General features: G+C 34.6%; 1 protein-coding gene across 1 annotated transcript; it reads left to right on the plus strand.

Moving 5' to 3' along the window:
* The first annotated feature begins 3,817 nt into the window (after positions 1–3,817).
* On the plus strand, positions 3,818–4,739 carry LOC125873586 (uncharacterized). Its single transcript, XM_049554487.1, has 2 exons — positions 3,818–4,583; positions 4,720–4,739. The coding sequence occupies exons 1-2, from the start codon at positions 3,818–3,820 to the stop codon at positions 4,737–4,739; spliced, it is 786 nt and encodes a 261-aa protein (XP_049410444.1).
* Positions 4,740–10,968: the final 6,229 nt, after the last annotated feature.

Below are 10,968 nucleotides of genomic sequence, written 5' to 3' on the forward strand. Positions count from 1 at the left end.
GTGGTAATATAAATAAGATTGATTATAAATATATTTTAGTACTAAGGCCATCAAGATTTAATTATTTTCATCTTTAATACTCATTTTTCTTTATTTATATCAACAAGTATAAAGTTTGCGTCTTTAGTATTTTTTTTTTGCTTTATCTAGACCAACAAATTTGAAATACTTTATAAAAGAGTCACAACAAACATAAGTGACTAAATGAAGAAAAATCCTTAAATTGCAATACATGGAGCAAACTAACTAATTAGTGTGAAAACGAAGATAATTATGAAAAGTGGGATCATATAGAAATTTTGTTTATTTTGAGATTATAAAGGTCTTGAAGTTAAATCGTAATTGAATAATCACTATTGTAATGTTACGTTGGTTATATGCATGCGACTCTTTATATTTGATTTCATACTATAAACAATTTTGTTTTTTGATATTTTTATCCTTTTCTTTTAAATTTAAATTTTTCTCATTGTTTATTATGCATTATAAGCATTGTCCATAGTGAGGTGATTATCAGGGTGTTCAGACAAATACCCTTCGTCGAAAAATTATAATGTATATATAGATGAAATGTTGTTTGATACAGTTATATTATAAAATTTGGATACCTTTGGATCAACTTGAGGGGTAGCTTAGCCATATGAAACCATCTTTGAAGTGTCTAGATGTCCGTGTGCGCTAGTTCGAGACCTGTTGGCTTCGGTTCTTTTCTAATTTTTAAAGTAACACACAACCAACATCACCCCTTAAAATAATAATAATAATTAATTACTTTTTATATCTATTAATTTTAATTAATAATAATAGTTAATAAATTTGTCGTTCTTAAGTTGTTATTTATTAAAATAATCCTAATTAATTTTTACAGTAACACACAACCTACCTCACTCCTTAAAATAATAATAATAATAAGAGAAAATGGCCAAACCCCCCCCCCCAACCTATAGCCGGATTCCCAACTACACACTCATACTTTACGAGGGTCCTATTACCCCCCCTGAACATTTTTTTTTTACATATTATCTCACCCTTCTTTGCTGACATGTCCACATAAACCAGATATAATTAAATGTTTGTTTACACGCGCTGCCACATAATGACTGGACCCCAGAACCCACGATTTTTCCTTATTCTTTTCATTTTCCTCTTTCTTTCTCTAAACCCTAACCTTTTTTCGATCGGACAAAATTCACCCCCATTCTCTTTGATCTGAGATTTTGTTCCAATCGAAGTTTGCTGGTTGTTGGGTCGAAGTTTTCTCTAAGTAAAGGTTAGTTCTTTTAGTTCTTTACTAACGATTTTGAATGATATTGATTATTGTGTTTGATTAGGGTTATGAAATTGACAAAAAAAAAAATGAAGAGCAATAACTGGGTTTTGGTATAATAGCATTCCATTGTTCAATCTATATCATATTATCTTCATATTGTTAGCCATGTAGTGTTTTCTTTCTCGTTTAATGTTATATATGTTCGTAATGATATGATACTATGGCATAGTAAGTTTACAATTTTCGTTGTTATAATGATAATATGTTCATATTTACCTACTCTATGTGTGTTTAGTGTAGAATGTGTAGTTTAAATATTCTCTGTTCTTTCATTCCATTCAGGTAGGAGATGAGTGGGTTCACTTTGATTACCTTAAGATGGTATCATGGTGGGGTGTTAGATTTAAGTAGTGGGCAACCAATATATAAGGGTGGACAAGTTACAGAATTTTTAGATGTTGATGTGGATAAGATGTCCTATTTTTGAATTAAGAGGCTACATTAAAGAATTGGGATACACCACAACTTGCACATTTAGTATTAAACCCCCTGACAATGGCATTTTGGAAGATATAGACAATGATATGGATATTTTAGACCTATGTTGTTCTTTCGAAGATGGAGATATTGTGGAGATATATGTGAAACATATGATTGATAAAGCAGTTGTGGATCCCGACCTTATTTTATTAGAAAATATTAGCCATGAGGATATGGAGGAATCTTGTTCAACTTTCAATAAAAGGGTTGAACCAAATTGTGGTCCAAACATTATGGTTGGTGATGAAACTTTATCTGGTGAGGACCCTTTTACAACACCTCAAACTACAGCTACTACTGCTGCTAGAGCATTTTTTACCTCAACTCCAATCAATACTACAAATCCTTCCACTACAAATTCTGCTACTACAGATCCTGCTAGTACATATCCAGATCCAGCTACTGTAGATCCTGTTAGTGTAGATCTTAATGATATAAATGTAGGTCCAGTTGGATCTGATTTAGTGAAAGAAGATGGTTCTGATTACTCAACTGAAGAGAGTGTTGATACTAAAGGTGAATTAGTTGGAGAAGATGATGAGGATTATGATAGTGATGTGCATGAGGAGGTTAGGGAGTTGAGGGCTAAAAAGAGGATTTTTCAAAGAAGAAAAAGAAATAAGAGAGTACAAGCTGACACTGAAGAGGTACCACTAGGTGAAGCTCGACCAGATTTAGGTTTTGATGAAACTGAAACAGGAAAAATGAGTGTTGAAGGAAGGTTAAGAGGTGATGACCCATACTATCCAAGTTCTGATGCTGACAGTTTTGAAATAGATGAAGATGAGTGTTGTGATGAAGCTGAACACAATTCTGATGCTGACAGTTCTGATTCTGGTTGGGTTAATTTACCTAGAAGGGTAAATATAACAAGAAGGAAAAGCACAAAAAAAAAGAAAATTATTCATGACCCTACTGCTAAGAAAGTCGTATGGCAGTTGGGTATGGTCTTTTCAGATGTGAATGAATTTAGAAGAGCAATAACTAAATATGTTGTTCAAAGAAGAGTTTAGGTAGAGAAGTGGGTGAATGAGCCAAAAAGAGTTAGAGTTAGGTGCAAGGATAGTTGTCCATGGATTTTGTATGCATGTCTTGACAACACAACAAATGATTTCATGATTAAGACTTACAATCCAAAGCATACTTGTAATTCAACAATCAGAAATTATTTGTGTAATGCAAAGTACATATCTACAGTCTTTAGACAAAGAATCCTTGAGCAGCCAAGTATAAGAGTTTTGAAGTTGCAAGACCTGATTAGAAAGAAGCTTAAAGTTCATGTTGGCAAGACTACTATTAGGAGAGCAAGAGCTAAGGTGTTGAAAGATACTATGGGTGATCATATTTTTGAATTTGGAAGAATTCTTGACTACAAGGATGAACTACTAAGGACCAATCCAGGAACCACTTGTGTTGTTAAACTAGGTGAACCTTATGCACTTGGTAGGCCTGTATTTAAAAGCTTTTATATTTGTTTTGATTCATTGAAGAAGGCATTCTTGAATTGTAGGAAATGCATAGGTTTAGATGGTTGTTTCCTTAAAGGGGTTTGCAAAGAGCAGTTGTTAGTTGTTGTTGCCAGGGATGGTAATAACCAGATGCTGCCACTAGCTTGGGCAGTGGTTGAGTATGAGAACAAAAATACATGGACATGGTTGCTATTAAAGACTGATCTGGGACTAGGAGATGGTGAAGATCTCACCTTGATTACATATATGCAAAAGGTATGTGTACTTTAAAAAAATTTATTTGTATTTATTAGTTTTAATGTTGCATATGTTATTATAACATAGCTACATATATTTATAGGGATTGTCTGCAGCCATTCAACATTTATTGCCTACTGCAGAACATAGAATGTGTGCTAGACACATCTTAGCTAACTGGGCTAAGGACTGGAGAGGCCTCCAAAGAAGACAACAATTCTGGAGGATTGCCAAAAGAACTTTTGAGTCTTAATTAAGAAACAATGTGGAGAAGATGAAGTGTCTTGGTCCAAAAAAAATGATGGGTGCCTTAATGTACTACAACATAGAGTACTGGTGTAAGGTTTACTTCAATACTGGAGTCAAATGTGATTATGTAGATAATAACATGTCTGAGTGTTTTAATGCATGGATATTGGCAGCAAGGCACAAAACAATTATTACTATGGTTGAAGAGATTAGAGTGAAGATGATGACAATGATAGGTAATTTAAGGGAGTTTACAAATACTTGGAAGTGCAATTTCTCTCCAATGGCTTTGAAGGTACTACAAGAAAATATTGATAGGTCAATGAATTGTAGTATTGAATTTAATGGAGTTGCTGGGTTTGAAGTGAGAGAGGGACTATATCAACACACTGTGGATCTTGGCAAGAGAACTTGTAGCTGTAGGGTATGGCAATTAAAGGGTATACCATGTGCACATGTTGTGGTTGCAATATACTTCAAGAAATGTGATCCTGTTCACTATATTGATAGCTGCTACAGTAAGGAAACTTACTTGAGAACCTATGCTAATGTTCTTCAACCAATCACAAACATGGAAATGTGGCCTATATCTACTAATCCAACAGTTGCACCACCTGCAATTAAAAGCATGCCTGGAAGGCCAGGTAAGCTTAGAAGGAAAGAGGCTGGAGAAACAAAGAAATCAGGAAAGTTGCCTAGAACTGGACTTGCCATGACCTGCAGTAATTGTAATGGTAGAGGTCATAACAAGAGAGGTTGTCCACAAAATGTTCAATCACGAGCAAGGGAGGAACCATCAGGTTCAGGTAATGGAAGAGGTAACATATCAAGTTCATGTAGGGGAAGAGGCAAAACATCAAGTTCAGGCAGGGGAAGAGGCAAACCAAATGTAATATTTTTACTTGTATTGATATTAACTATAATCATTTTCTAACTTCTTCTATGTATATTTAGAATCCATCAACAGAAGGTGAGCCCCCAGTAAAAAGGGGAAGAGGAAGACCAAGAAAAATACATATTGCACCTCCAGCACCTCTTACATATACAACACTTAGTGTTCCTCCTCCACCTACTGCAACTTCCTTGACTACTACTAGTAAAAGAGAAAGGCTAAGAAAAACACCTTCTGCACATCCTGCATATCTTGAACATCCAGCACCTCCAGCACCACCTATTTCATTGCTAACTACTAGTAAAAGAGGAAGGGGCAGGGGAAGTGAAAGCACAATCCCAAACAAAAGATTATCAATTATGGGAATGGGTGTGTTTCAAGCTGAAAATGGATTCAAAGCATTTAATGTGAGTATCTGCTACTAATTATATCAATCATCTTCATAAATTAAGTTTTTGCTACTAATTATTTTTCATAAATTGGGTGCAGCCTGGCATGCCAAGCTTTAAGATACTCTCTACTGGTGCAACCAAAGTGACAAGATCAGCTGACATAACTGGTGATATTGGTTTCAAACCAAGTACTGCAAGCAAGCTTAAATGGAAAGGGAAATCAGCAATATCAACAAGAAAACTTCAAGAAATGAGTGAGCAACAAAGAAAAAAAATAAAAGGAAGTAGTTCAAACAATCCAAGTCAATCCAAGGAGCCATGAAAAATGTAGTATTGCAGCATTGTTTTAAGCCTTTTGTTTTTGATGTAGAATATTGATGTATTAGTACCAAACGAATTCTATTTTTGTTTTGGGTTGTGACTAACAATATTTTCTCTATCCCTTTAGTTTTTGATGTTGAATGTTGATGTATTAGTACTAAATGACTTCTGTTTTCGTTTTGGGTTGTCAATGACATTCTATGACAATATTTTCTCTATGCCTTTTGTTTTTGGGTTGTGACTAAACGATGTATTAAAGCATTCTACTGTTTTCTTGTTTGCTTGAATAACTAATTTACAATTGCACAATCATCCGTTGGAATCTTCTTTGACATAAATAGAGACATAAATACAAAGCATTACAAGAAAAACAAAATTCCTTATTACATCAAAATCTAACATAGGGTACCTACTATGACAAAGCAAAACGTAATTATTTATAATGCCAATTCAACTAGATCAATACTTGATTCACTACTTTGGAATAAGTTGTTGATAAACATAGCAACAACACAAATCAAAACGCACAAAATGATCTTCCAATAGAACCTACACCTTCCAATAGAACCTACACCATTATTATCGTCGATCACTTGCTCATTGATTTGTGTTTGCCTCCTCAAAACTTCTTCTTCCAACCCTTTGATTTTGTTCACCAATTTTGGGAGAATAAATTTTGATCTTGGGTCGACTTCTACTTTGTCTCTCCATCGAAAAAACTTACAATTCTTAGACTGAAATATCAAATTAGTACATTAACATCAATTAAATTCAACAAAATAAATAATAGAAGAAGAGAAATCACATACACCATAGTAGGGGCAGGACCAAAACCGACTTCCAGGATTTGACTTTGACCAAGAAGTTTGCATATGTAGTAAAATGCCATGTTTGCACTGCACAACAGCTTTGAGCATTGGGTCTGATTCTTCCATACAAAGCTTATTCAAGTCCGCATTTGCCATTATTTACCCTAACAAAGCAAAAAAAAAAACGATGAATTTGAAGAAATTTTTTGAACCCTAACTATGAAATCAGAGAAATTACAAGCCCTAAAGCTTCAAACTTTTTCGAAATTGAAACTATAGTTGAATGCTTTGACAAGTAAAATCAAGTTTTAAGTTGATTTGGGAGAGAATGAAGGAATATATTGTTGGAGATTTGTCAACTATTAGAAGAATTGAGAAAAGGAGGAAGAAAAAGAGAGTTTGATTTTGGGAGAGATGAGAGTATACCGTTGGAGATTTAATATAGCTGATTTGGACTGACACATGTAATTTTCTTCAGCTTTTAACATTTTATTTTCTGTTCTTACGCGCCTAAGGGAGTTGGTCTCACCTTCTTGGACATGTCAGCAAAGAAGGGTGAGATAATAAGTAAAGAAAAATGTTCAGGGGGGTAATAGGACCCCCGTAAAGTATGAGTGTGTAGTTGGAAATCCGGATATAGGTTGGGGGGGCTTTTGGCCATTATCTCATAAAGTTGGAGCCTAAAGCCAAACTTTAGAGAGAGCCCCTAGTATTTATTTAATTTTTTTTAAAGAAAAGATTGTCACATTTATTTTTAGGGATATAACAATTTAAATTGTTTAGGAATTCTTAATTATGAGGAACTATGTTACATTTTTTCACCAACTTCTTCTAGGTTTTCTTGTTGGATGTTATAATCATCTAACTCAATTCTATTAGTGAGTTGTTCATTTAAAGAATATCCCCGTATTTTTCGATTCAAAATTTATTATTTATTAAAAATCTATCAAGTGCTCTTTTTGAGATTTATTTAATTCTTCAAGTTTTTTCTTTTTCTCTTTTTTTGTAATATGAAAATCATATTTTCTAGTTGACTTATTTAAATTGAATAAATTTTAATAATAACTAAAAAAAAGAATATATATATATATATATATATATATATATATATATATACTAATGAACAAAGAATATCACCAATTACAATTTTTCAAGAAAAACTACAAAATAAAGTTAGAATAATAAAACATGCTTCAATAATTTGATATGTTGATATAAAAATATCGAATAATGTTGCGTTCCTTCAACATAATGATTGTTGCACTTCTTGAGATTTTGAAGAAGACACCAAAACATATTTTTTATTCTTTGGTAACTTGTACACAACAATAGTTGGCTAAAGGAACAGTTCAGTAGAACGAGGTTGGTTGTGGAAACTGATAATCTACTTGTGGAGCAACAAGCTCTGGAAGAAAATTTGGTGAATTACTCTTATTTGACTCTTTAGTTTTTGATTGTAAAACTCTTATCAAAGAGTTACCTTTTCTCTCTTTGCCGGCTCGTAAGAAATCAACGAATCAGGTTGCTCATTGTCTTGCTAGAGCATTTGTTTTTATGTCTGGTTAGATGGAGTGGGATACTAATCCTCCATCTCTTATTACCGACATAGTCATTTTCAATTTGAATAATACATGATGAAAGAACCGTTTCAAAAAAAAAAAAACATGTAAGCAACAATAATTATTTGNCCTAAAGGAGACTTCGATCATTCAACTTTAGCTTCTGAAGGAGGAATCATGTCACTTGGAATTTAGGAAAGTGAATCCTCTCTTTCAGATCCTGGCCTTGGTAGAACTTGTCTTTGATTGGGATTTCGATTGAAAAGATGTTAGGCCGGTTCCTCATGTGCCTAAGAAGCCGAGGCAATCTCGATTGAAGCCAATTCAACATTTTCCTACTCAATCTTATTTATAGAAATAGCACTCGATCAAAGGGGAGCATAAGCAAGTTCAGTGGTAGAAACCTCTGTAATCGATGGGAACCTCGAAGCTGTCTGGGGCAGGAGAAAACTCATATTAAGCACTGCCCCAGCATCAACTGGTACAAGGAGGAGGCACGATAGCGAAGATCAATCCATCTCAATCTACAAAAAGCATTGCCTTGGGCATGCAACCCAAAAAGATAGAAAGACCGCTCGCTCGAAGAAAACTCTTTTAGAGCCTGGTACCAGCCAAGCCCCCTCTCCTTACAGTCAAGTGGCTGAACGCCCCCTCGACTCGGCAACAAGAGTCGGTTATGGAATAGCCTTTTAGTCGGCTTTCTCGTTCTTAAGGACTTTCTGGCCGGTAGGCTTTATAGCGGACCTGCCTTGCTGACAGCTAGGATATTACATATATAGTTGCGCTTGCCTTCACTTAGAAACTCTACGCCCCCTATTAGAGTAAGGCATGCTCTCGAAACTAGATTCACTCGTTCTTGTCTCCAACGATTAACCTATTCCAGAGCAGTCTGGTGATTAGCCTATCCCGCACTACTCGAAGGGTACTTTTAAAAAATAAAATAAAAATAGGAGCCCTTAAAATATGGGGTCCCAACTCCCAAGCAATGACTTTAGTGGCCTAAAGATTAAGACGACGATGATGTATCTAACCTAAGGTATCTCACTATTAATATGAGAAAGCGAAAGATTTTTTATCAACAAATGATTCATAGAATCAACACTAAATTGCAAAAATGGGAAGGAAATTTATTGTCCTGGAGAAAGAACAATTATAATTAAACATGTCCTACAACATATTCATATACATTGTTTATCAATGATGAATCCTCCTTTAAATGTTATTAATACCATTGAAAAGATGATGACCCAATTTTTTTTTGTAGTTACATAATAGGCAGAGGTAGGCACTAGACAAAGTGAAAAAACTTATGCTTGTCAAAGAAGGAAGGAGGACTAGTTTTCAGAATTTTACAAGAATCTATGACTCTATTACGTATATTATAGTTAAACTTCAGGATATTACCATTAATGTATAGTAGCTTTATGTATAATAAGTACCGGAAGAGGGAAAATCAGAACTTGGTGAAATGGAAGACTAGTTAAATATTATGGATCCCTAATATGATAAAAAGGCTAGAATTTTTTTAAAACATCATATATAGTGGCAAACAATGAGAGGAAAAAACTCACTTGTGACATGATAATTTCCCAGATAGATTTTGGGGTCTTTGCATTCAAGTTGCTGTATATATCCTGAATAGAATACCATCCATTATTTTAGATGATGAATTTCCTTTTGAGAAAATGTATGACAAACTTCCTTCTTTTGATCATGTAAGAGTCATATGTTGTTTATGTTGTGCTGCTAATCTCACCAACCAAGATAAGTTTGGTCCAAGGGCAGCGAGGTCTGTTTTGGTAGGCAATGGATCCACTCAAAAGGGGTATAAGCTATATGATTTCGATAATAAGACATTTTTGTCAATAGAGATGTGATATTCGTGGAATCTGTCTTCCCTTTCAAAAAGAATAGTATTACTACACATAATCCAATTTTCATAGTTCCACCCCAGACCTGTTTAAATTGGATGAATTAATCAAAGTTGCATCATCTTTTATAGATCCTGTTCAACTTCCTACTCAAAATGTTGATTCCATATTGTTGGAATACTGACCCCCAGATTTGCCTAAGGAACAGGTATATTCTTCATATTACAGCAGTTACGTTATGTAAAACAAATAAAGTAATGACACAATATTTTATCGCGGAAAACCCCGGCTCATAAAGGGTAAAAACCACGACCTACACCTCTGTAGGATTTAACTCTACTTCATTAAACTTTGAGCTTCAACAAAAGATTACAAAACTATGTAACCTAAGGAATTATAAACTCTAATTCCTAGACGCCAACAACCAACTAGATCGTCGACCCACTTCAAGTTATGAATTCAGATTACAACTCTTGCAATCCTAGGAACTAACTCTAATTCCTAAACTCGAACATAAACCCCCCCCCAAGTCTTTACGTCTCCCCAACTTGAAGACTCTATTCCTACTCCAGTCTATACTTCACTGGATCTAGAAAGAATTAAAGATACCGCTCGATAAAAACTCAATACAAGCAAACTTGACTTAAGAACTACAAAACATAAGCCTATGAATCAGTTCTTCAATTCTTGTTTCCTTGCGTTGGCTACACTTCATAATCAAAAACCACTCAAATATGAACTCCCTCTATTTGATTGTATTCTGCTTGTAACTCTTTGTTTAAGTGCACAAGTTTCTCAAAAGAAAATATTGCCCTATTTATAGGACTTGAATCCAAAACCTATTTCAACTTGGACTCCTACCCATACTCGACTTCCTCTTCTGCGTAGAACTTGGAAGCTCACGTGGTATGCTCTTTTTTTCCTACTTCGTGTAGTTTTCCTATTTGATTGGGCTTTGATTTATTTCCTTCTTGAATCTTTATTCACACTACTTCCTTTGGAATACTTATGTTTCCTACTTTGATTATGCTTCCTACTTCGCTTATGATTTCTTTAAGGAAACCTTTCTGCACTGCTTTCTTGTCGAATAAGCAACCCTTCCACCGCTTTATAACTTCTAATTCGCGTGGTTGACGTTCTCCTTATCCCAGTCGAATTCGGTCGGAAAGGAACATGTCGGTGCAACCGGTTCCTTTCATTTGTTCCTCTATTTGTCAATTATCAAAATCTTTCTCGATCTAACACATATCACCAAACATTTCAGTATCACCTGTTACTGATCCCTCACAAACTTCAGTAGTTTCTAGTATTGTCACTCTCTCACCTCAAATAAGAAGATCTACTAGAAGTTCAAAACCT

Source organism: Solanum stenotomum, chromosome 8 (assembly GCF_019186545.1).
Source record: "Solanum stenotomum isolate F172 chromosome 8, ASM1918654v1, whole genome shotgun sequence".
Taxonomy (NCBI): Eukaryota; Viridiplantae; Streptophyta; class Magnoliopsida; order Solanales; family Solanaceae; genus Solanum; species Solanum stenotomum.